Here is a 27,490-nt window from a genome sequence, read left to right as displayed (position 1 = left end):
GACGTATGCATGCCTTCGACTAATGAAAGCAAGCAGATTTTATTAGGCAAGCCCACGAACCAATGAAAAACACTGACGTGACGACGACAGGGCTCCGAGCCCTTTTCTAAACACTAAAGCGTCTCGCAGAGATACGCATGCGCGAGCGCATGCAACGCAGGCTTGACCCTAAAAAATGAAAAAATGTCAATTTAAATGAGTAATAAAAAAGCTTCAGCGGAGCATCAAACACAAGAAGAGGAAAGAAAACAATTGAAAAAGATGAAAGAAATTGAGACCGACCGGAAAACTAACCAATGATAATCCATGGTCTGACCCATAGCCCACTCTAAGTTTAGATATTATATGCAATTGATCTTTTGAGCACACAGCTAAGGATGTGTGCATGCAAGACCCAAAAAATGTCATGTTCTGAAGAGAGAGCACGTCACACCAGACATGAGGGGGCATTTGTGGGTCCAGGACTGACAAGCTCTTCATTTGGCATGTGCCAGGGCACACATACTTGTGTTTGGGTGATTCAAGACTCGACCCGAGGCATCACTTGTTTTCAATGTGGAGAATCAGTGATAGCTGCACTGACTCAGAGCTAATGTTCCCACTGCGGGATGGAGAGTCATTCAAGGATTTCAAACTTTTTGAACAGCTGAGTGAGGGGAAACCTCAGTGGGCCATCAGTCCTTTAAGTCAATAACTCCCATCAGACTCCATGAGCACTAGTCTCTGTGTCTATTGCATCATGCAGTGAGGACAGACTCGGTGTCTCCAACATCTTGCTGTGTGGAGGCTCCATGAAGTACAGATACCTTCTGTGTCTGTAAACACCATGCAGTGGGGACAGACTCTACACGCTTGAGCTCCTCTCTCACACCATGCAGTGGGCACAGACTCCAAGTGCTTGTTTCCATCTCTCACTTACACCATGCAGTGGAGCCGACACAATCCAGCTTATTTACAAGCCCTTAAAGCCACTGTTGCATCATTTTTTGTGACGCGGCGGTAGCACTAATCTCTCCCCTATGCTGTGCCACATTTGCAAACTGGAGCAATGGGACCATTGTGCCAGTTTGTAAAGCCTTGTGCCACATTATACCTGCACCAGGTATAATGTATGCAAGGTAGGCGTTCCCCCGTTAAAAGCCACGCAGAACTGACACAATCTACAAGAATTCACTGCATTGTTCTGCGCTTTCATTGGGTCAAAAATGCAACGCCTGCTCAGAGCAGGAGTTAAACTGACACAAGGCTTTTTAAAATGGGAGCCTTCCATCCATTGCTGGAGTAGCGTCATTTTTTTTATGCTAGTCCAGCAAATCGTGATTTTAGCACCACAGATGCATCAGAATCTCTGACGCATCTGTGGAAAATGTGCGCCATGGAGTTCTATATAGTAAATACAGCTCTGCCATGGTGTCGTTAGGAGGACGTGTAGGTCAGGGCAAGAAATCTGACGCATCGGAGCCGATGCGTCAGATTCTTGTAAATGAGACCCAATGTGTCTCCGCCCCTCTCCGTCCCTCTCCCCATGCAGTGTAGTTAGACACAAGGTGTTTGAGTCCCTCTACTGCTTATACAATGCAGTGGGGACAGACTCCAGGTGCTTGAGTCCCTCTTTCTCTCACTTACACCATGCAGTGGGGACAGACTCCAGGTGCTTGAGTCCCTCTTTCTCTCACTTACACCATGTAGTGGGGGCAGACACAAGACGCGTGAGATACTCTCCTGCTTACACCATTTAGTGAGGTCAGACTCCAGATGCTTGCATCCCGCTCCAACTTACACCATGCAGTGGAGCAGACACAAGGCGCTTGACACCCTCTCCTGCTTACACCATGCAGTGGGGGCAGACACAAGGCGCTTGACACCCTCTCCTGCTTACACCATGCAGTGGGGCAGACACAAGGCGCTTGACACCCTCTCCTGCTTACACCATGCAGTGGGGCAGACACAAGGCGCTTGAGACCCTCTCCTGCTTACACTATGCAGTGGGGGCAGACACAAGGCGCTTGAGACCCTCTCCTGCTTACACTATGCAGTGGGGGCAGACACAAGGCGCTTGAGACACTCTCCTGCTTACACCATGCAGTGGGGGCAGACACAAGGCGCTTGAGACCCTCTCCTGCTTACACCATGCAGTGGGGGCAGACACAAGGCGCTTGAGACACTCTCCTGCTTACACCATGCAGTGGGGGCAGACACAAGGCGCTTGACACCCTCTCCTGCTTACACCATGCAGTGGGGCAGACACAAGGCGCTTGAGACACTCTCCTGCTTACACCATGCAGTGGGGCAGACACAAGGCGCTTGAGACACTCTCCTGCTTACACTATGCAGTGGGGGCAGACACAAGGCGCTTGACACCCTCTCCTGCTTACACTATGCAGTGGGGGCAGACACAAGGCGCTTGACACCCTCTCCTGCTTACACCATGCAGTGGGGCAGACACAAGGCGCTTGACACCCTCTCCTGCTTACACCATGCAGTGGGGCAGACACAAGGCGCTTGACACCCTCTCCTGCTTACACCATGCAGTGGGGCAGACACAAGGCGCTTGAGACACTCTCCTGCTTACACCATGCAGTGGGGGCAGACACAAGGCGCTTGACACCCTCTCCTGCTTACACCATGCAGTGGGGGCAGACACAAGGCGCTTGAGACACTCTCCTGCTTACACCATGCAGTGGGGCAGACACAAGGCGCTTGACACCCTCTCCTGCTTACACTATGCAGTGGGGGCAGACACAAGGCGCTTGAGACCCTCTCCTGCTTACACTATGCAGTGGGGGCAGACACAAGGCGCTTGAGACCCTCTCCTGCTTACACTATGCAGAGAGGGCAAACTCCAGGTGCTTCAGTTCAGTTATCATCTTCGCCATAAGCAATATACATATATGCATTGGTCCCCTGCCCAAACTTGCAATGTCATATCCATTTAGTTCCCACTTGAATGTACAACTGCAAGTGACAAATCTCAATATTTAAATCTTGTGGTAACTAAGAAGCATCTTCCTAATTTCCAAGTGTTGCTATGCCTTAGACAAGCTAATATAAAAGCCTTTTGGAGTCAGATAAAATAGTACAGTATCTGCACACAATAAAGAAGGGTTTGACACCTCTCCAAGTAATTCAGAGGATTTGGAACCTTTCAGTAGTCATTCACTACTGGGTTGTGTCTTGGGTCGATTGAAAAATGAATTATTTATCCAATGTGACTGGATAAATATTTTTCTGTCATTGTTTAAGAATAATAGCGACATTCAAACACCCGGGCAAATAAAGGACGAACTCTCAAGGTGTCAGAAGAACATGGAGGATTATTGTGTTAATGCTGAGGAATCAGACTAACAAATGGGGCCATGGAAATATATCGTGCTGTTGTCTGCTGGGTACTCATACACGTTTGGCCTCGTCTGAGTATAGATTGTCAAGGTTATGCTTATCTGGCACCCTATTAGGCATAATGCTTGGACTAGAAGTAAGGCATTTCCACTTTTACTATCAACTCAGTATGACCCTGTTAACCATGCAAGAGCTGATCATATTAGTTGTGTCCATAAAAGGTGCATTTGTGAAATAGGGTCATTCATAAGGGTCTGCCCCCAGCGATGTGCTCGGCCAGCAGTTTGTTTACTGCTTGTGTCAATCTCCAAGTGTTGTTAAAATGTCCTGTTCAGCTGTGGGATGTTGTTAAGTTGCTCTGCTTCCCTGATATTTTGCATCTTACACCCTATAGATGTGTTTCTGTCAGCTGCTCTCGGTCAGCTGGTTTGCATTAAATTGTTTTGGTATGAAACCTCTGCTCTTTATGTGTTCAGCTTTTAAGCAAAGTATTAAGTATACTTGTATTCATATTTTCACATTTCTATTATTATTGTGCTTTCTTCAACGATTGCAATGACAAAGGTATATAGCTATTGGTGGTACTATTGCATTAAGATTGTAGGTTTGCCAGAGGCAGCATCTGAAGTAGTTGGACTGGAGCTCATGGAGGAGAGGCGGGTGACATCCCTTCTCTTCTCCAGGAGATCCAGTTCAGCTACTTCAGATGCTGCCTCTGGCAAACCTAGAAGCTTAACAAGTGACAATAGAGCAAAAGAACAAGGACCAGAGGGCAACAGACAAGAGGGAATGGTGAGCGTTGGGCTTCTGCCCAAAGTACAGAGCGGCGGCACAGGGGGACACGTACAGCTTTGCTATTTAGTAGGGAATGCCACATCCTGAAGCACAGTCTCATTGTTTGTGTTACTTCTTGGAACACAGCCTTGCACATTTGCTCTGAGTCTCATATCTTCTCATCTGGTCCATGTCCATGTGTTGGGGCCATACCTCGTTAATTCAGTGGGAGTTCCATACTGAACCACCCCACTCACTGGGTTCGAGTTCCACCCCTTGGAACGCAAGGTGTTTTATCAATGGTAAACGGTACATCTTGGGGCCCACCCAAACCTAGGTTTGAACATCTCATATACTTGATGTGAGTCCCTAACCTTTGTGAAATCTCACGCACTTGGTGTGAGTGTCACATCTTCGGGCACCGCCTCACACTTGGACATTTTTCATTGGTCCGTTGACTTTACCAGAGTGTGAATCTCAGCTTTAGTTTGCGAACCCTCCAAATCACACTCCTGTTGATTCTTGCATTTGAAATATTGACTGAAGCCTTACTGTGGCCCAGTTGGCCCATGGATGCCCCCAGAGCCGGACTTTGCTCAGATAGTGCCCTGGGCAGAAACACATTTGGTGCCCAGGCTGCTGCTGGTCCCCAAAATTAGGAGCCGCAGAGGACCCCCTTTCTATTCACATGCCAGTTGCTACCTCATCCAATGGCAGCCTCTGAACCCAAACATTTCTGCATCTCCCCAACCCACCCTAATTACCCACATCTTACATCCGTTACACTGGTGAGAAGATGGTAGGGCAATGGGGTGTGAGCTTGCGGATGGGAGGGGGTGAGAGGGAGATGGGAGGGGAATTGCTGGAATTAACAGGTGATAAACATGGTGCCTGCAGCATATTTGAAGGAAAAGCAGATTAAATGCATTTAATTTAGATTAACTGGAGCCGGGTCAGAGGGACACCGCAGCGCGCACGAGCTTCATGCAGACAGGCCCGTGGGCCCCTATAAAGGTTGGCGCCCTCGCCTGGGCCCAGTTCACCCAAGCCAGCCCTGAATGTACCCACGAGTGGGAAAGAGTCAACCAGCTGGATGACTACGAGCACAACCGCAAACCAGTGGAGACATCAACACTGGAAAGTGGGGGCCCTGCTAAGAAAATGTGTGTAACCACACTTTCTGCAGGTTTACCCCTGGATTACCAGAGTACAAGGGGGCAGAGGAGCAAGAATGAAAAGAAAAGGGGCAAAGGAAAGAAGTAGACTAAACAGAGACGGTGGAGGACATAGAGAAGGAACCAACATCACCATCAGCTTGAGTTTGCAAACAAGGTGACCAGGCCTTGTAGTTTGTTGTATTGCAATCTAACACGTGTGACAGCTGTGGCTCTTCTCCTGAGTCCAGCTGGTGGGGGAAGAAGTAAGATTCATCAAGCAAAGCACTCCCCATCTAGCATCAGTGCTTAATTTGAGCTGTTGGGTTCTGGTGCTGGGCACCGGCACTTATTTTTCTGCCTCAAGCATTTGCTGCGAGCAAAAGACACATATGGGAAAGACGAAGGAAGAGAAAAACGAAAAAGTGTCACAAAGGGAGAAAGCAGAAAGCTGCAAAAGCGAGCTGAAAGGGCAGAGAGTGGCTGTAAATGGATTGAAGAGGCCCGAGATGACTTCAGGATTACGCTGCCTCAGTATTCTATGCTCACACATTTAATTGCAGCAGCCGCGTGTTTCAAAGGAGAGCTCTGGGCACCAGCAGTTTTTACTTACAAAGTAAGTACTGCCTAGCATAAAAAATTTAAATCCGTGTTTGCTCACTCTTAGACCTGGGTGGTACATGCGGACCGTGATAAACATGCAAAGCTGGGCTTTTCCCTCTGGTTCCCTGAGATTCTTTGTAAATACTTTAACACGTGGCCCTTATTTGCATACCATTTTATCTCCAGCCTTTTCATGCATGTTTTCCTTCTTCGCAATTTCCTAGTGCGAGGAATGTTGTTGCTTATCTTACCACCTCCACACTTCAGTCCTTCTTCCTACTACGTTCTTGTCACCTCTTTTTAAACTAACCCTAACTAAATCTATTATCTTTTCATTTTTACATTGTTGCATTTTAGATCACTTTAATTAAATTGTTCTTTTGTCATTAATGCTTACTCTGGTACCATATATGACCTAAAACTATCTCATTCCTGGTTACTTAATTAAATGAATTTAAGATTTTTTAACTCTTCACTTTTTAAAAGGTAGCTATGTTCTAACTGATTGTGAGAGCTGTATGCTAATGTATATCTACCTTAAGTAAATTAACTGATTTATTCACATTGCCCAGCAGGCACTGAACGGAAGGGGCAGGAGCCTTTTCCCTGTTCTATGCCCTATCAAGTGTTGGGGGCCGGTTTCTGTTCTGTGCTGTCCGGCATGTTGGAGACTGGATCAAAAGACCAAAAACTCTGTTTTCGGGTCATTCTTGTACCACGTAGTGGAGACTTTCTCAACGGACCAAGAGCTATTGTGTTCTGTGTTGTACCACACAGTGGGGACAACCCCGATGGCCTGCCATTAGCTTCCGTTGATTGTACTACTCAATATCAGCACAAACAATATTGTGGGTCAAGAGTATTGAGGACAACATATCGAGGTACGAAATATCAAAAGGTAAGTGGGTATAGAGAAGTATAGATTTAGTATTCCTAACTCCACATCTACCTACTTTGAAGATATATGTACTGCGTAGGTGTGTGTGTGTATATTGTGTGTGTGTGAGTGTGTATATATATATATTTATATTTATGGCATTAGGTATAGAAAAATCTAGAGTTACCTGCCAATTTTTTTTTATATTCTGTCCACGATATTGTGTCACATCGATATTTTGGTTTCTATTATCAGGGGGCACATTGCTTCTGTTCTGTGTTTTACTTCGGGGCAGGGGTTATCAAAACAGTCTACTATTCACTTCTGTTCTACGTGAAACTGTTGGAGTGGACAGACTCGACTGACCAAATGCCCTGCCTTTTGTGTTGTACCACTGGATGGGAAATAGTTGATAGACAAAATGCTCCTTCTGTCTTTTTTACCATTCAGTGTGCTTGGGACAGTATTTCTGTTATGGTTCTTTAGGTGCCAAATCTGACCATTTGATTGCAGTGAGACGTTGTTCTTTGAGCTGAATAAAACTGATGGGAAACATTCATTCTACTTGTTTTTATTATTGTTTACTATTGTTGTCCAATGTTCATACCATCTTCTCCTTTGTCTTTCTGGCAGCATTCAGCATACCTTCTGCACTGCTGAACCTTCAAGGCCCAAACATGAGAGACCAAACACCCCATACACATCAATTAGACAATGAAATTAAATAAGAGAGTCAACTTTGTGTCCTCACAATAAAAAGTGGGCCAAAATGCAGGCCCCGCTCTGGTGTAGGCAGTGCATCTGGAAGTCCAGCTGAAGACCAGGTAAGCGCCTCGGATGGCCACAGTACCCTGAGAATCCCCTCCTCAGCTGGAGAGATAGGCCTGAGGGACCTGAAGGAATGTCCAAAGGTACATTCTGGTAGCCACTGTCAGGACACAGGTCTCTGAAACACATCGAAATCTTTCCACCATTCTAGGACTGCTCTTAGAGTTCATCTCTTCTGTTTTTTGATGCCTTCTTCTTGTGTGTCCGGGCTTGGTGATCCCCTCTCTCGCCAGTGCCTGGAGGCTCTGGGGAATGTCCGCGCTCTCGCCTGCTATTCTCTTCCACCTGAGATGTCTTGGCGGCTGATAGCTCCATCTGTTTGAGATACTCTTCGGCTTCCGTTCTCTCCTGAAATGGAGGAAAAGTGAAGGTGAGGCCAGATAGGCACAATGGTCGCTAACTGAGGAAGGGTGGGCAGTGTGAATTGTTCTTGGGCTGTAGTAGGATAACAATATAAACTCAAAATCGACTTCCGACCAGGGATATTGGTAAACGTCAACATCATGGGACATATATATTTCCATGCTACAATGTTCTTTGTATAGCTCGTACATATCACTACTTTGTGTTCACCTTTCTTAGTTTAACACCCAACGCTAGGCCACCTTAAATGCCTTCAATAATACAGGAGTCACCTTTTTTGTTGTTCCTACTAGTTTTTGCTTTTATGCTTTGCCTTGCTGTGTTTTCAGTGCTCTGCCATACAAAGAAACAGGTTACTTCCCTCTAACAATAGTTTTGCAGCTTTGTACTTCTCTATGTTCACTTGCTTCAAACTATTCCACTATTAAGTGTCAAGGCCCTGAAGCTCTGTGTAAAGGCAAGCATTCATCATTTGTAGGTGTCGGCCACAGACTTAGTTAAAATGAACTTCCTATGATGTCAAGTATAACCCCAGTATGACTCTTTACATAGTTTGTATTTTCAGATTCTTTTTCTCTTTTCTTTCCCCCACTTTTTTGCATCAACTTCCCTTCTTCGCATAGCAGGTGGGAGGGTCAAGAAAACGTAGAAGAGTTTCATGATGTAAAACTATTGTTACAGGCAAGTAACCAATTTCTTTGCAATGTGAATCTCCTCTAGATTCACATGGCGTGCGCTGATTTTAAAGCAGTATCATCCTGAAGTGAAGTAGGACTGTGAAGTTTGGGTAGATTCAAATACCTGTTTTGGATATTGTCCCACCTGAGCCTCGCCTCCTTATTCTACATCTACACAACAGTATTTAGCAAATGTGTCTACTGAAGTCCAAGTGGCTGCTCTGCAAATGTCTCACAGGAATATATATCCCTAAGAAAGCTACTGAAGTCCCCTTCTTTCTTGTGGAATGAGCCATTGGTGTCCCATGTAAATCTTTGCCTGCCACTAATTGTAGCATTGATAACTTCTGCTTCTTGTTCTGCTTCTTGTTTTAATTTGCTGTAAGAAGTATATAACTTATTTTCTAATATTTAGTATTTGTTAAACTGCCTCAAATTGTTCCTTTAGTTGCTGAAAAAACTGGGTAGCTGAAATGACTGATTAACGTGAAACCCTGAAACAGCGTTGAATTTAAAGAGAGGAAAGTGCTTCAATAAAACATTGTGTTTATGGCTCTCTAGCTATTGGTCTTAGCTTGTATCTCACCTACTCTGCTTAAGGAAGTGGTTGCCATAAGGAAAGCAGTCTTTAATGAAATATGTTTGAATGCAGACTTTTGAATTGGTTCAAAGCGTGATTTAATTAATCTTGTTAGCAATAAATGAATGTTCTGCTTTGGCGGTGGTGCTGTTCTGGGTGGGATAACATTCTTTGCTCCATCAAGGAATCTTTTGATTACGGTCACTTTGAACATGTTTGTGCTCCTTTCTCCTTGGGTGTCTGCTACAATTTCTGATAAATGTGCTCTTAATAAGAGATAAGAAATGTTTGACACTAATTACATCAGATGTCTGGCAACAGCTGCCCCATTTATTTTGTTGTATAGTCTCTTTTTTCCCCCTGAATTATCATTCTGGTCCACTTTGCCACATAACATTTGTGTTTAGTTGATTTTCTTGCCTCTATTATACCCTCCATGCATTTGGCTCACATACTTGGGAGCAATGCTGCAAGACTGAGATTGAAATGATCTGGGTGGCAGACTCTTCCCAGTTGCAATATACCTTAAACTTACCCTGTTTGGGATCTTTTTTGTCTGGTTATATGTTAGTGCTTGAAGGTGTATTCTGTCTAATATGCCCAGTGAGGGGCTATACAAATCGTTGTCATCTTTTTCTGTATTCGTTGATCACACAGTAAATTGACAGAACATTGCTCTTGGACTGTGGGTACCTGGACACAAAAATGTTGTCATTTTGCATTTCCCCTCTTTTTGTAAAAAGATCTACATCTAGTGTGCCCCAGGACTACACCTAGAGTTATTCATTTGTCTGTAGACCAATTCCATGTTTCTTGAACTAGTTCTGAAGAGAGTGTGACTGTGGTCCACCTGGTCTGCTGATGTAGGCCATTGCCATAGTGCTTGGATTTGAGCTGCCTTTCCCTGTATTTGTGAGTGAAAGGCTTCAAGTTGATGAATTCCTGTGTCTGCTGCTGGGTCCACTCTCCCCTGGTTTTCAGGTTTCCTGTTTCAGCATCTCAACATGTGTGTGTGATCTGTTTGTGATGTTTGTCACAGTGGAGACTAGTTCTGTAAAATGTCTGCCCTTTTTCTTGTTTGCGTGTGACCAACCATTTAATTCCTTTTTGCCCTGGTTTCATTACAACCACTAGACGGCTCCACTCCCCCTTTGACTGTGACCACTGGTTCGCGCTCCACTCCTGTAGGTGGTGCATGTCTAGCCTTGCAAGAGGCATTAATGTCATACCAGGATGCTGTCATTCCTAACACCTTCATTACTGTCCTCACAGACTCCGACTCTTACTTCCGATGAAGCAGAACTTGCTCCTGTAGTGCTAGAATCCTCTTGAGAGTGGAAAACCATTCTTTCTGAGCATCTGAAAATGTTTTCTCTTAAAAGGCAAGAAGCGAAGACCTTTCCAAATTGACTGTGAATCATAATGACCTTGCTTACACTCTTCTGAAACTGCTGAAACAACCACCAGTTTATGAGCCAGTAGCCTAAATAAGGATATGTGTTAATCTTCGGGTGCCACATTGTCCCAAGATAGTGGTTGATTGTTAACTTCCTGACATCTTTGGTCTTGAAAAAGGCTTTTGCCGAAAGGGCAATTTTCCTTGTCCATGTCTGCGTGAGGATGGTTCCCACCTAAAAAATAATTCTGTCTGCAGAACTCCCAGTGCCCTTTGCTGTGTCATCTGAATTTATAATTCTTTCAAGAGATTCGTCAACCACACTTTCAAATAGATTTTCCCCTATTAATGATTTATCGCTGATGTTGGTTTGGATCTCTAGTTTAACACCTGAAACTATCAACCATAGATGTCTCCGGAGCACAGTGGCTATGCACATCTCTCTACTGGCTCTGTCTGCTGCATCTCAGGCAGATTTTAAAGATATGTTTGCTGCTGTTTTCCCTTCCTGAATTACATTTTTTGCTCTCTTTTTAAGTCTCGTAGATTGCATTTAAGCCTCAATATTGTCCTGCCATTGGTGGCCATATCGATTGAGAAGTGCACTAGAGTTTACAATTATCCATTGTGTCCCTGCTGATCTCTCTATTCACCTTCCTACTGCAACTAATTTCTTACTGCCTTTATCAAGGGGAGGGCCAGTAGATGCTGATGCATTTGCCCTCTTCATGGCTTTGGGGGAAAACTAGGGGAATAAGCTGGTACATTTCTCTTTATTTTTGGAGAAGGCTGTTATTGCTTTTAGACCCTAGGGGACAGCCTTTGAAGATGTTAATTCCTTAAAGACTTCCCTTCACCTTTGCAATATGCTCCGTAAAGTATGAAAGTAAAGGCTTTTCCTTTGTATGGGATTAAGGCCCTGATTTAAGATGGCCTAGCGCCTCCTTGCACCACATTAGTGACATTTTTTTACGCTAATGTGGCCGAACATGGCCAAAGTTGCCACGCCATATTTACAAAGTGGTGCAATGCATGGATTGCGCCACCTTGTAACCCCTTGCGCCACATTATGCCTGCGCCAGGCATAATGTATACAGGAGGGGGAGAGGGGGGCAAAAAATGGCGCAAAGAAATCTAGGAGATTTTGTTGCGGCATTTTTAACGCCTGCACAGAGCAGGCGTTAAAAGGAGGCACACTATGATTTATAATGGGCCTCTATGTGTTCTGCAGGATTAGCGTCAACATTTTTTACGCTAATCCTACAAAGCGCCAAACTAGCATCAAAAATGTTGCAGCTAGTTCCCTAACTACCGCCATGGTGTGCCGTATATTAAATACGGCGCACACATGGTGACGTTAGGGGGGGGCGCTAAGGGGCGCAAGAAAAGTGGCGCTGCATTGGATGCAGCACCACTTTTCCTAAATCTCCCCTTAAGTGCCTCCATGTGGAAGCATGTTTCCTCCTGTTCCTCTTCTAAATGGACTCTGTATGTACCTGCTGCTCTCTAAAGAAGTGCAGGGTAAGCGGTCTTCTGCAGGTGCTTGTTTTGAGGGGTAACAGTCAATCTCCTCTTGCGGCAACTCGGTCTGGATGTTCTGCCATGTGTTGCCTTGTCAGTGTCCACCTGAGCTGTTGTGTGAGTTTCATCATCCTCGTTCCCATGCATGTATCCTTCTTCCTGTCCTAGGTGTTGTTCTGGTGAGTCAGGGTGCATCTCCTCTCCCTCTTGTAATAAACCCTCCCTTGTCCTCTTAAGATCGGAATCATGATGTATTCTCTATGCACAGAGTATCTACTCAAACTCATTTTCTGTATTAAGGTGCAAACCTTGGCCTCGATCCACTGTTTCGGAGTCGAGCACCTTTCTTTTTGCTTTGACGTTGAGTCGAGGGCTTCTTCCTTTAGTGAGGAGGAATATCCTTTTCCTTGTACTTCCTCCTAACACGATTACCCTGGGGTGCTGAGACAAGTCTGAAGGCTTGTACATGTTGGCGTCATTGTGTTTCCTCCCACATGGCTCTTTTTTCCTTAGACTGCTAATTGCTAGTATATCGGCTTCAAGAGCACTCTTTTCCCCACCAATTCCGACAAACCTGTCGGATCTGAGAGGCTTTCCCTCTGAGGAACTGAAGGCCTAGGCGTCTTCAGCATCTAATATCTTCTTCTGTAGTGATTCCATGTATTTGATATCTGTTCACACCAAAATGTCAATGTCTTACTCACGTTGACCTCCCCGAGCCACTTCTTCCTCAAATACATTGGCCACATTTTGAATCAGAGATTCAACAAATGACCTTGGATGGAGGTTCCAAGCATTGAGAAGTTTGAGATGCTCTCACCACCATTGGTCAGGGTTAGATGGCACTCATGTAGAAAGTTTCAGATGAAACTCCTTTGTTGATTATCAAAGACCACTGCAATTGGTGCAAACTTTTCTGTCACTGGCCAGTAGCTAATGCTTTTGAATTTGACAGAGACGCCTTTTTCTGATTCAGGAATGACTGATCTTGATGCAGCTCGGATACAAAACACAGCTGTCACACTCGACCTGTACTGGATAACATTGTTGTAGACCAGTTTGAAGGCATGTCCTCGATCATTGGTCATAAGCATAAGACCCTACAGTACACAGCAAAACTACACTCATTGATCATAATACCCGGGCAGTTCTTTGGCATATTAACATTTTGAGAGACGTGACGTGGGTGACTCGCCCTAAACAGTTTAAGTGAACCTATCTCTCGATGGCTTACAGGAGAAGCAGCCCTTGAAGTAAAAACCCTTTGAAGTACATCTGGAGCTCCTGCTCCATTGTTTAGAGATAAATAACCATCTGGCAGAATGGTCCTGTTGAACCGACACCATCAATGACAAACACCGGGGAACACTTGTACCAATTCCACTGATGGAGGTGGGCGGACGATCCTTCCAAGATTCCTCTGGAGCACCGTTACCTAACAAACTCTAAACTTACATTCGGGGCTCAGGCAGATGGGACCACATCCACTTCCATTCACACCCTCAGGACTTTAAAGAAGATTCTTCCCTACATCCCTTCAGACCTACAGAAAACAGTAGTCACACCCATGGTCCTTTCAAAAATCGACTAGTGTAATGGCCTCTGTACAAACGCGCAACAGCAGCGTTTGAATGAACTGCAAACCCTGCAAAATGCAGCAGCACGGCTGCTGGTAGGAATCTCTAAGTTTAAATATGCTTCTATGGCTTTAAAAACTTGCATTGGCTGCCAGTCAGACAGAGAATTGTCTTCAAGGCGCTCTGTATCACTTTCAAAGCCCTGCATGGAATAGGACCTGACTTTTCGAAAACGACATTTAAGTGGTATTTACCACCAAGCACGTTATGTTCCTCCGTAGCCAAAGATGCTATGGTTTCAAAATTCAGACGCACCTCCTGCTGGGGAGATGTTTTGTGATCTGTGCATATAAAACTGGGATCTCCTCACCTCTTCATATCAGATCCATAAATAATCTGTTCCCTTGAGCTAGCGCCAAGATGCCTCCGGGTATACATGCGCTCTAGAAATAAATTTAACATTTAACATATTTTCAGTAAACATTACTGCCCAATCTTGGGTGACCCTCCTGGGAAGGAACACTTTCAGAAATGACTTCCATTGTGGCTGGCCTTAGTTTTCTTGCTTTTGCTTTAACTCTTGTTACCTGTTCGGAATATTCCGGAGACAGCGTGAACCAAAGGGCAATGGCGCATCTCTGGCCACGCGTCACAGCCCGCACGCCGTGAGCGTTTTCTCCACCTGCGCTGAAGGCCACCAGACGGCCACACTGTGGACGGACCTGCGCCTGCCAGGAGCAAGAAAGTCAGACAGAGAGTTTAGTGCTGCAAGTCCCTTTGAGAGAGAACCATTAAATAAACCTCAAATTATGAATGTCACAAGTCAGAGCTTTTTAGCACAATGCCTATAGGAGATATACCAATATAGGAGTGGAGGGGAAGATTGAGCGATCCAGGGAAAAGAAAGCAAGGGCCAAAAAGAAGGAATAACTGAAACCTGGAGGGGCAAAGAACATTATGAAAGAAGGGGGAGGAGGATTGGGCAAATAAAAAAACAAGATACAGCTATTAGAATGATTTAATATGCGTGAAAGAAGGCGTCAGAATATTAATAGTGAGAGGGTGTTTCTAGGGGGGAGTGAGATGAGAGACAGAGTGTAAAAAAGGGGAAAAGTGAAGGAAAGATTGACAGAGAATTAAGAGAGTGAGAGTGATGGGAAGGGCAAATAATGAGGGAAAGTGGTGAGACAGAAAAGAAGAAAGAAAAAGAACCGGAGAGGGGTCCAAAAGACATTTTGGCAGAAAAAAAAGAACATAAAGAGAGTGAGAAAGAGGACAAGAGTTGTGGGCAGAGTAGGGGGGAATTAAAGGGACCAAAGAGAAGAAAGAGATATAGAAGGAAGGATTTTGAAAGAGAAACGAGGGTGTAAAACTGAAGGTGCACGTGAGAGGCAAACAGAGAGAACGAGAGGGTGCCAGGCAGAGGGGCGAAGAAATAAAAGCGATTGAAAGTGAGGAAGCCTTAAAGATGCCTACCGCAGACCCCCTGGCAGTGAAAGGGTGTTACCTGCATAGCAGAACTCTGTGATTCTAAGGGATTTGCATGACCTGCTACGGATTTGAATGCATTCCAGCTGCCTCTCCCCTTGGTTACCCCCAGGATACTGTACAGAAGGAAGCAAACGCCTGCGACAGAGTGAGTCATCCTATCACCTTCCTGTCTTCACAGGTGACCCTCCCAGGTGTACCCTGGTCCTGGAGTACAGACCCACAATCTTAAGCTACCAAGGTGTGTTTGTGAGCTGACTCTCATGGTGTTCAGACCTGTGCCTTGAATCGCCTCCAGGCACTTGCGCTGCTGGGCGCGGGGACACTCAAAGCGGGGTTAACAAAGGTGATGGAGGGGTTTCTTCTAAATTTGAGAGTACTTGATATGGGGTGGGATGGAGAGAGGGTCTCACAGAGACCTCCAAAGCGCCTGCTTTGAGGGAAAAGAGACACTCTAGGAACACAAACTGGCGCCGTTGCTGGATGGAGTGACCACATCAGTGGTGGGTGCGGCCTTCATCTTTTTCAATACAACCAGGCAAATATTCCTTTTTAGTCTGGCCTGACCACTTTAGTAGTCTGGCAGCCATTGTGATGAAAATAATACTTGAAAGAATAATACATGCACAGTACTTCCATTTAGAGGGACTCTAGGCCCTCTACCTACAGCCATTGCTTTGCTCATGAGTCAATCACATTTTGGGCCAGCCCCCAGGAAGCAAGCCTTGAATTGGGCAATGGGTCAGCCCCTCCCCTTCAGCCATTAGTTTTGTTGCCAATGACAGTAGAGCTTGAATCCGCGCCTTAGACAGCCATTCGGTGTTTTGGGTGCAAGGCACTATGGGTAACAATATTTTGTTTGTTTACTGGTGACGCCGCATTGGCGAGGGATCCATCTCCTGTCAGCCTCACTAGGAACCGTGAGCTGTTGTCGGCAGCACGGTTTTGACTTCTGGCTCAGGATAATCGGCTTTTCTGCTTTAATGAGCGCTAAGCCCAAGGGAAAATGTGTCACTTGCTCTTGGTTACTTGCTGCTGATTTACTATGAGGAATAGCTGACTATATATCACGGTATATTGTAAAAAAAGGCCAAGCAGAGCGTCTGCACCCTTCACCTGTGTTGTTGGGTTCCCTTGCTTGTTACTTAAAACACCAAACAGATGCTGTGCATGTTTTATTTATGCAATATGCCCAGTTTTCCAGATTTTAATAATATTGGCTACCTCCCAATGTTGGGAGCAGACTATGCTAATGCAGCCGGAGATAAACAGGTTTCGCTTAAGATCACACAATTTGGATAATTGGAAAAGCTGGGAGTTTGACTGAAAAGTGCCGCAGCTGAATACTTAGCCACTAAACCACATCTCTATTTGTAGAAGAAAAAAAAACTTTGTAGGCAGATTAGTAAAATATAGTAATATTTTTACATCATTGCAAAAAATGTGATAAATCCAGCCTGCTATTATTGAGCTGGATCTGGGACCCAGACGGCCCCAGAGAAATATGCTGAATTTGTCCTGATGTAATTTGCCGACACCGAGGCAGTATCATCAGTGCCCTCACTCTGTGTGCATTTCTTTCAGAGCAGCAACCTGCAGAGGGTGAAGGGGATTTCTTATGTTTCTGTTTCTAGCTGGTTCAACACAAAGGCCTCACTTTAAGGGCCATCACCCCTCCTCTTGTTCAGTCTGATCCTGGCTCAGAGCTGTCTGGGGCCCAACCCTAGATGCCAATAAAATGGAGCTTGTTATCACTTCACAAGTGCTTAAGAGAAATTATGATGTGGAGGCAGGTTTTTGACTTTGTTCAACCCCTGCCTGTAAGAGATATGCAGGCACACTACGAATGTCAGTTGTACCTGTATGAGTATTTACAATATAATTTACATAACACTTACTACGTTTTCAGTTTAATTTCTTTACCTCACACTCACACATTATGCAAGGATAATCACTCACTCCAGGGTTAAAGCAATGTACAGAAAACGTTACACAGAAAGCAATGAGGGTTACATGGGGCAGGAGTCACGTATCATGCATACTGGCAGGGGTTATATATGAAGGGCCGTATTTATGGGGAACTGGCGTAGGGCAGTGCAGCAAGTCTCCATGCAGAGCTGCCCTACGCCAATGTGAAAGGCCAGGAATGCACCATATTTATGAAATACGGTGCATTCCTGCCCTTTCCCCCTGCTCTGGTGCACAATTAGCTGCCTATCGCCAAGGCAGGCACCCTTGTTCCATGGTGCCAGGGTGCCTGCATTGCATGCAGGATTGCTTTTGTGTAGGGAGGGACACCTTCCTGCAAAAAAACAATCCACAGAGGCGTTTTCCTCTTTCTATGTGTGCTGCAGATTTGCACAGAGAGCAGGGCCACTTGAATTATGTCTTTCTGCGGCTGCAGCATTTTTCATATAATTATGGATTTTAATTATGGATTTATCGCACTTGCCCCATAACCTGTTACCTGCTGCATAACTTGCAGATTTAAAAAAAATGTGTTCACATTTGATCAAAAGTTACAAAAGTGCTGCAACGTGTGTTGCCGCGGAGTGGAAGCCCTTTGGAAAGTTTACTAGTCCCCTTTCAGTAGCTTATTGCTGTATTTGAGTGAAAGTGGTACTTACATGGGTAAAAGTGACACAATAATGAAGCAATACTGTCATAAAATGTGACACATCAGGCCTAATAATTTGACTTCCCTTGCCGAATAATTTATTCAACTCTGCCACATAATTTCGTCCTCTCCAGCAGCATATTTCCATTGGCCCTGATAGATAATGAACATACACTCATATAGTGTCCTCAGCACGTTTTGACTCATTGAGCTTTAACACAGATTACTTCTCCACCTCCAAACGAAAGCTGAGGAAAGGGTGCGCTGAGCTAAGATACCTGTATCTTTTAGTAACATGCAGTTCGTGGTTTCATTTCGGGCAGAGTTAAGCCGGCCTTTAACTCTACTGAGAAGAAAACAGGACTATTACTGAGCTGCTTATTTATAAAAAATAGTTTGTGATGCCAGCTAGATTAGATGCTCAATGTTATTGATATGTTTCATTATTAGAGAGTAAAATGAACTCCGTCTCTGTCTCTGGGACTGTACTGGTATATTGAGGGTGGGATGTGTGACGTGCACCACCGTGTGGTGAGCATGGGTACTATGTTATTAACCCATCAGAAAACTCTATTCAATTGTAGAATGCTTATGTATTGAGTTTTTAAATCTCTACATGTTCTGATGTAGGGTGACCAGATTTTTAAAGCCAAAAACCGGGACATTTCACAAAAACAGAAGGAGGACTACAATTTTACTTCAACTGAACGCACAGAATGATAGCGCTCATCGGAGTCGACCAGTGGTCTTCAAACTTTTTAATGCCAACCTCCAACCCACCCCCCGTGAATAAAAAAATCATCGGCCCCCTCCAAATTTTTCACAATTATTCTATTAAATTGCCAATGTTTAAATATTTCTAAACTTATTTAATCATTCAAGTTAAGTTCTGTTACTGTTTTGAAAATGCAATCAAATACATGATGCCAAACACTATTATGGTCTGACAGGCCTTACTAATGTGTAAAAGTATCCACAGTGTGATTATTTGAAGTGGGGGTGAGGGTTTTGAAGAGCATTTGGAGTCCCTTCCCTTTTGACACATACTCTCAGCTTGGATATAAATGACAAAACATGTTAGTGATGGCCCATTACAGAGCAGTTTACTCATTAGCGGCTCGCGGGCCGCGGAAGGAGCGGGGAGGTGGGTGGGAATAAACATTAAATAAAAAAACAAAAAAAAAATCTTACCTCCTCTGCCGCTCCTCTGTCCCTCGATGCTCCTCTGCCTCTGCAGGCACAGGCTCCCAGCCTGCCCTGCGCCAATCCTGACGCTGCTCAGAGCAGCATCAGGATTGGCTTGGAACGCGCAGCCAGGGCGCTCCCAGACAGACTGGGAGCCTGTGCAGGCTCTCGCCAGTCCAGCAACCGTGTTGCTGGGCTAAAGAGAGCCTACAGCGCATATGTGTTTGGCCAGCCCGAGACGGCCCGCCAAACACACATGCACTGTGAAGGGAGAGTGCTGAGCACTCCCCCCTCAGTGCATGTCACCCCGTGGCCCCGCCCCTTTCAAAGGTTTTGCAGCTGCTGCTGCTGGCGGGAGGAGCGACGCTCCTCTGCCCAAACGGAGGAGCCGCCCCTGAGTTTACTGCTGGTCATTTTTTTCAGTTTAAGACAAAGCCCTGTTATCAGCATAATGCTTGTCTTGCCCAGAGCCTGGCGCCCATGGGATTATTTGAAGACCCCTAGCATAGATTTACAAAAGAGGCACTAAGAACATAAATAAAATGCAATTTTTAATGCCAGTATATCGCCTGTTAATTAAACTGCTTGCTTACAACAGATACTGCTTTGGAAAACAAAAATGCACCCTCCATCGTTTTCAATCGACCCTCTCTAAAAATCGGGACATGAGCTAAATTTCCAGAAATCTGTCAGGACAGGGGGTGAAAAACCGGGACTGTCCCGACAAATCCAGGGCACCTGGTCACCCTGTTCTGATGGCATTTTACAACATACATTTAACCCCTCGTGGTCACGTTCACCATTCGATGGGGGTGCCACCCCTATCGGAGACCCTGCAGGAGTCAGTGTGTGGCATAACCTCGCAGCCAGATTTGTTTCAGTTTCTTGAACATGGCTCTGCTACGGTGCCGCTGTTTAAGATACTTTCACGGCTTTAAGAGGGACGGGTCTGAGACTAACTTTGAAACAGGACCCTACTTAGCACTATTCTGATGTCCTTAACTTTAGAAACAAAACACTGTTCGATTTCTCCACAATGTTGGTAAAAATCCTGAAGGTATTCCGTTTCAGTGACGCAGGGTGCGTTTATCCCGACACTTACATTCCCAGAATGCAGCATGGTGTACATGAAAGCCCCAGTGACGTCATATAAATACACACTTATTACTACCAAGATTCAGACTATTCCTGAGGCAGTGGTTATTGTACGGCTTATATCCTCACAAATGACACCACTGGCCGCATCACCTGGCATCGTATTGGTTACATTACAACAGAGGGGCGTCAAATGTGGGACAAAGAGAGTTATAAGCACATACTGGGCATGATTCACAAACTGCATTTAGGAGTATGTAAAGCAGTTTGACAGTAGTACTAAGTCGGGCAAAATGCAATTTACAAACTTACTGTCAGAAATCTCAGCCTCTTCCATCTTTTGTGTGCAGAGATCCCCATCACGGTGGTGGGGATCTCCACACACATAGATGTACATGTTCACTGTAAATCATGAAGTTACTAGAGAAAGTGGTGGGAAAATGGGGAATAATTACTAGTAACTTGAATGGATTTATGGGAAATTTATGAGGGGATCCCCATGGACATGGGAAAACAAAACACCCACCCACAAAAGAGTAAGAAAACTGCAAAGCACAAAATACACTTCTTTAGTTACTACAGCCATAAAGGTTTCAAAACAGGCTCAAAAGTACTGCAGCCCAACCAAGTCAAGCATCACACGTGATCAACCATTGTTACTGTACACACTATTATAGAAAATTATGGAGGCAGGAAATTAATATAACATCCCATAGGAACTACCACATAAATTACATTCGTTCGGCTGTAAAACATTGTATATAGATTAGTAAACATATTAAGAAAGATAAGAAATAAACCTATTCAACAAATGTAAGCAAAGTTAAAAATGGAATGTATATGCTATAATGTTTAACCAAGTTTACTAAATATTAAATAAAATGTTACTGAGGGGTAGTAATTTAAAAAAAAATATATTGCTTAGGAATTGGTACCGGAATTGTAAGGGAATTCAACGTGCAGAAAATCGCTTCCGTAGGAAATTATTGGGTGTCGGCCCTACCAGTTCTAGTCTTTTTATATATGAGGAATTTGATTTTGCAAAGATCTTGCTAAAGTTACTGTAGGAAGTTGGCTCTGTATGTGCTATTTCAAAGTAAGGAATAGCATGCACAGAGTCCAAGGGTTCCCCTTAGAGGTAAAATAGTGGTAAAAAGAGATAATACTAATGCTCTATTTTGTGGTAGTGTGGTCGAGCAGTAGGCTTATCCAAGGAGTAGTGTTAAGCATCTGTTGTACATACACATAGACAATAAATGAGGTACACACACTCAGAGACAAATCCAGCCAATAGGTTTTTATATAGAAAAATATCTTTTCTTAGTTTATTTTAAGAACCACAGGTTCAAATTCTACATGTAATAGCTCATTCGAAAGGTATTGCAGGTAAGTACTTTAGGAACTTCAAATCATCAAAATTGCATGTATACTTTTCAAGTTATTGACAAATAGCTGTTTTAAAAGTGGACACTTAGTGCAATTTTCACAGTTCCTGGGGGAGGTAAGTTTTTGTTAGTTTTACCAGGTAAGTAGGACACTTACAGGGTTCAGTTCTTGGTCCAAGGTAGCCCACCGTTGGGGGTTCAGAGCAACCCCAAAGTCACCACACCAGCAGCTCAGGGCCGGTCAGGTGCAGAGTTCCAAGTGGTGCCCAAAACACATAGGCTAGAATGGAGAGAAGGGGGTGCCCCGGTTCCGGTCTGCTTGCAGGTAAGTACCCGCGTCTTCGGAGGGCAGACCAGGGGGATTTTGTAGGGCACCGGGGGGGACACAAGCCCACACAGAAATTTCACCCTCAGCAGCGCGGGGGCGGCCGGGTGCAGTGTGGAAACAGGCGTCGGGTTTTCAATGTTAGTCTATGAGAGATCTCGGGATCTCTTCAGCGCTGCAGGCAGGCAAGGGGGGGATTCCTCGGGGAAACCTCCACTTGGGCAAGGGAGAGGGACTCCTGGGGGTCACTTCTCCAGTGAAAGTCCGGTCCTTCAGGTCCTGGGGGCTGCGGGTGCAGGGTCTCTCCCAGGCGTCGGGACTTTAGGTTCAAAGAGTCGCGGTCAGGGGAAGCCTCGGGATTCCCTCTGCAGGCGGCGCTGTGGGGGCTCAGGGGGGACAGGTTTTGGTACTCACAGTATCAGAGTAGTCCTGGGGTCCCTCCTGAGGTGTTGGCTCGCCACCAGCCGAGTCGGGGTCGCCGGGTGCAGTGTTGCAAGTCTCACGCTTCTTGCGGGGAGCTTGCAGGGTTCTTTAAAGCTGCTGGGAACAAAGTTGCAGCTTTTCTTGGAGCAGGTCCGCTGTCCTCGGGAGTTTCTTGTCTTTTCGAAGCAGGGGCAGTCCTCAGAGGATGTCGAGGTCGCTGGTCCCTTCGGAAGGCGTCGCTGGAGCAGGATCTTTGGAAGGCAGGAGACAGGCCGGTGAGTTTCTGGAGCCAAGGCAGTTGTCGTCTTCTGGTCTTCCGCTGCAGGGGTTTTCAGCTGGGCAGTCCTTCTTCTTGTTGCAGGAATCTAATTTTCTAGGGTTCAGGGTAGCCCTTAAATACTAAATTTAAGGGCGTGTTTAGGTCTGGGGGGTTAGTAGCCAATGGCTACTAGCCCTGAGGGTGGGTACACCCTCTTTGTGCCTCCTCCCAAGGGGAGGGGGTCACAATCCTAACCCTATTGGGGGAATCCTCCATCTGCAAGATGGAGGATTTCTAAAAGTTAGAGTCACCTCAGCTCAGGACACCTTAGGGGCTGTCCTGACTGGCCAGTGACTCCTCCTTGTTATTCTCATTATTTTCTCCGGCCTTGCCGCCAAAAGTGGGGCCTGGCCGGAGGGGGCGGGCAACTCCACTAGCTGGAGTGTCCTGCTGGGTTGGCACAAAGGAGGTGAGCCTTTGAGGCTCACCGCCAGGTGTGACAATTCCTGCCTGGGAGAGGTGTTAGCATCTCCACCCAGTGCAGGCTTTGTTACTGGCCTCAGAGTGACAAAGGCACTCTCCCCATGGGGCCAGCAACATGTCTCGGTTTGTGGCAGGCTGCTAAAACTAGTCAGCCTACACAGATAGTCGGTTAAGTTTCAGGGGGCACCTCTAAGGTGCCCTCTGTGGTGTATTTTACAATAAAATGTACACTGGCATCAGTGTGCATTTATTGTGCTGAGAAGTTTGATACCAAACTTCCCAGTTTTCAGTGTAGCCATTATGGTGCTGTGGAGTTCGTGTTTGACAGACTCCCAGACCATATACTCTTATGGCTACCCTGCACTTACAATGTCTAAGGTTTTATTTAGACACTGTAGGGGTACCATGCTCATGCACTGGTACCCTCACCTATGGTATAGTGCACCCTGCCTTAGGGCTGTAAGGCCTGCTAGAGGGGTGTCTTACCTATACTGCATAGGCAGTGAGAGGCTGGCATGGCACCCTGAGGGGAGTGCCATGTCGACTTACTCGTTTTGTCCTCACTAGCACACACAAGCTGGCAAGCAGTGTGTCTGTGCTGAGTGAGAGGTCTCCAGGGTGGCATAAGACATGCTGCAGCCCTTAGAGACCTTCCTTGGCATCAGGGCCCTTGGTACTAGAAGTACCAGTTACAAGGGACTTATCTGGATGCCAGGGTCTGCCAATTGTGGATACAAAAGTACAGGTTAGGGAAAGAACACTGGTGCTGGGGCCTGGTTAGCAGGCCTCAGCACACTTTCAATTGTAAACATAGCATCAGCAAAGGCAAAAAGTCAGGGGGCAACCATGCCAAGGAGGCATTTCCTTACACAACCCCCCCCCAAACGAAAGAGGATGAGACTAACCTTTCCCAAGAGAGTCTTCATTTTCTAAGTGGAAGAACCTGGAAAGGCCATCTGCATTGGCATGGGCAGTCCCAGGTCTGTGTTCCACTATAAAGTCCATTCCCTGTAGGGAGATGGACCACCTCAACAGTTTAGGATTTTCACCTTTCATTTGCATCAGCCATTTGAGAGGTCTGTGGTCAGTTTGAACTAGGAAGTGAGTCCAAAAGAGGTATGGTCTCAGCTTCTTCAGGGACCAAACCACAGCAAAGGCCTCCCTCTCAATGGCACTCCAACGCTGCTCCCTGGGGAGTAACCTCCTGCTAATGAAAGCAACAGGCTGGTCAAGGCCATCATCATTTGTTTGGGACAAAACTGCCCCTATCCCATGTTCAGAGGCATCAGTCTGCACAATGAACTGCTTAGAATAATCTGGAGCTTTGAGAACTGGTGCTGAGCACATTGCCTGTTTCAGGGTGTCAAAGGCCTGTTGGCATTCCACAGTCCAGTTTACTTTCTTGGGCATCTTCTTGGAGGTGAGTTCAGTGAGGGCTGTCACAATGGATCCATATCCCTTCACAAACCTCCTGTAATACCCAGTCAAGCCAAGGAATGCCCTGACTTGAGTCTGGGTTTTTGGAGCTACCCAGTCCAGAATGGTCTGGATCTTGGGTTGGAGTGGCTGAACTTGGCCTCCACCTACAAGGTGTCCCAAGTAAACCACAGTTCCCTGCCCTATCTGGCATTTGGATGCCTTGATAGAGAGGCCTGCAGATTGCAGAGCCTTCAAAACCTTCCTCAGGTGGACCAGGTGATCCTGCCAGGTTGAGCTAAAGACAGCAATATCATCAAGATAAGCTGTGCTAAAGGACTCCAAGCCAGCAAGGACTTGATTCACCAACCTTTGGAAGGTGGCAGGGGCATTCTTTAAACCAAAGGGCATAACAGTAAACTGATAATGCCCATCAGGTGTGGAGAATGCTGTCTTTTCTTTTGCTCCAGGTGCCATTTTTATTTGCCAGTACCCTGCTGTCAAGTCAAAGGTACTTAGAAATTTGGCAGCACCTAATTTGTCAATGAGCTCATCAGCTCTTGGAATTGGATGGGCATCTGTCTTGGTGACAGAATTGAGCCCTCTGTAGTCCACACAAAACCTCATCTCTTTCTTTCCATCTTTGGTGTGAGGTTTGGGGACTAAGACCACTGGGCTAGCCCAGGGGCTGTCAGAGCGCTCAATTACTCCCAATTCCAGCATCTTGTGGACTTCCACCTTGATGCTTTCCTTAACATGGTCAGACTGTCTAAAGATTTTGTTCTTGACAGGCATGCTGTCTCCTGTGTCCACCTCATGGGTACACAGGTGTGTCTGACCAGGGGTTAAGGAGAAGAGTTCAGGAAACTGTTGTAGGACTCTCCTACAGTCAGCTTGCTGTTGGCCAGAGAGGGTGTCTGAGTAGATCACTCCATCTACTGTACCATCTTTTGGGTCTGATGACAGAAGATCAGGGAGAGGTTCACTCTCTGCCTCCTGATCCTCATCTGTTACCATCAACAGATTGACATCAGCCCTGTCGTGGAAGAGCTTAAGGCGGTTTACATGGATCACCCTCTTGGGGCTCCTGCTTGTGCCCAGGTCCACCAAGTAGGTGACCTGACTCTTCCTCTCTAGTACTGGGTAAGGGCCACTCCATTTGTCCTGGAGTGCCCTGGGAGCCACAGGCTCCAGAACCCAGACTTTCTGCCCTGGTTGGAACTCAACCAGTGCAGCCTTTTGGTCATACCAAAACTTCTGGAGCTGTTGGCTGGCCTCAAGGTTTTTGGTTGCCTTTTCCATGTACTCTGCCATTCTAGAGCGAAGGCCAAGTACATAGTCCACTATGTCCTGTTTAGGCTCATGGAGAGGTCTCTCCCAGCCTTCTTTAACAAGGGCAAGTGGTCCCCTTACAGGATGACCAAACAGAAGTTCAAAGGGTGAGAACCCTACTCCCTTCTGTGGTACCTCCCTGTAAGCGAAAAGCAGACATGGCAGGAGGACATCCCATCTCCTTTGGAGTTTTTCTGGGAGCCCCATGATCATGCCTTTTAATGTCTTGTTGAATCTCTCAACCAAGCCATTAGTTTGTGGATGGTATGGTGTAGTGAATTTATAAGTCACTCCACACTCATTCCACATGTGCTTTAGGTATGCTGACATGAAGTTGGTACCTCTGTCAGACACCACCTCCTTAGGGAAACCCACTCTGGTAAAGATACCAATGAGGGCCTTGGCTACTGCAGGGGCAGTAGTCGACCTAAGGGGAATAGCTTCAGGATACCTGGTAGCATGATCCACTACTACCAGGATATACATATTTCCTGAGGCTGTGGGAGGTTCCAGTGGACCAACTATGTCCACACCCACTCTTTCAAAGGGCACCCCCACCACTGGAAGTGGAATGAGGGGGGCCTTTGGATGCCCACCTGTCTTACCACTGGCTTGACAGGTGGGGCAGGAGAGGCAAAACTCCTTAACCATGTTGGACATATTGGGCCAGTAGAAGTGGTTGACTAACCTCTCCCACGTCTTGGTTTGTCCCAAATGTCCAGCAAGGGGAATGTCATGGGCCAATGTTAGGATGAACTCTCTGAACAGCTGAGGCACTACCACTCTCCTAGTGGCACCAGGTTTGGGGTCTCTGGCCTCAGTGTACAGGAGCCCATCTTCCCAATAGACCCTATGTGTTCCATTTTTCTTGCCTTTGGACTCTTCAGCAGCTTGCTGCCTAAGGCCTTCAAGAGAGGGACAGGTTTCTTGTCCCTTACACAGCTCTTCCCTTGAGGGTCCCCCTGGGCCTAAGAGCTCAACCTGATAAGGTTCAAGTTCCAAAGGCTCAGTTCCCTCAGAGGGCAGAACTTCTTCCTGAGAAGAGAGGTTCCCTTTCTTTTGCTGTGTTGCAGTTGGTTTCCCAACTGACTTTCCTGTTCTCTTGGTAGGCTGGGCCATTTTTCCAGACTCCAGTTCTACTTTTTCACCCTGTGCCTTGCATTGTGCTCTTGTTTTCACACACACCAGTTCAGGGATACCCAGCATTGCTGCATGGGTTTTTAGCTCTACCTCAGCCCATGCTGAGGACTCCAGGTCATTTCCAAGCAGACAGTCCACTGGGATATTTGAGGAGACCACCACCTGTTTCAGGCCATTGACCCCTCCCCATTCTAAAGTAACCATTGCCATGGGATGTACTTTTCTCTGATTGTCAGCGTTGGTGACTGTGTAAGTTTTTCCAGTCAGGTATTGGCCAGGGGAAACCAGTTTCTCTGTCACCATGGTGACACTGGCACCTGTATCCCTCAGGCCCTCTATTCTAGTCCCATTAATTAAGAGTTGCTGTCTGTATTTTTGCATGTTAGGCGGCCAGACAGCTAGTGTGGCTAAATCCACCCCACCCTCAGAAACTAGAGTAGCTTCAGTGTGGACCCTGATTTGCTCTGGGCACACTGTTGATCCCACTTGGAGACTAGCCATACCAGTGTTACCTGGATGGGAGTTTGGAGTGGAACCTTTCTTGGGACAGGCCTTGTCTCCAGTTTGGTGTCCATGCTGTTTACAGCTATGACACCAGGCCTTTTTGGGATCAAAGTTTTTACCCTTGTACCCATTGTTTTGTGAAGAGGCTC

The 27,490-nt window shown here is 46.0% G+C and overlaps 1 protein-coding gene across 1 annotated transcript in view; it reads right to left on the bottom strand.

Annotated features, from left to right (window-relative positions):
- Window positions 1-7,302: 7,302 nt before the first annotated feature.
- Window positions 7,303-27,490, bottom strand: part of P3H3 (prolyl 3-hydroxylase 3) — a 74,651-nt gene continuing 54,463 nt past the window's right edge. The window contains exons 14-15 of the mRNA XM_069243054.1: window positions 14,277-14,417; window positions 7,303-7,923 (exon numbers count right to left, since the gene is read on the bottom strand). Of these exons, the coding sequence (XP_069099155.1) occupies window positions 7,735-7,923; window positions 14,277-14,417 (330 nt within the window). The 3' untranslated portion in view covers window positions 7,303-7,734. The remainder of the gene's footprint in view (window positions 7,924-14,276; window positions 14,418-27,490) is intronic.

The sequence above is a fragment of the Pleurodeles waltl genome, chromosome 7 (assembly GCF_031143425.1).
Source record: "Pleurodeles waltl isolate 20211129_DDA chromosome 7, aPleWal1.hap1.20221129, whole genome shotgun sequence".
NCBI classification, from domain to species: domain Eukaryota; kingdom Metazoa; phylum Chordata; class Amphibia; order Caudata; family Salamandridae; genus Pleurodeles; species Pleurodeles waltl.
This window is presented reverse-complemented; position numbering and strand designations above follow the sequence as displayed.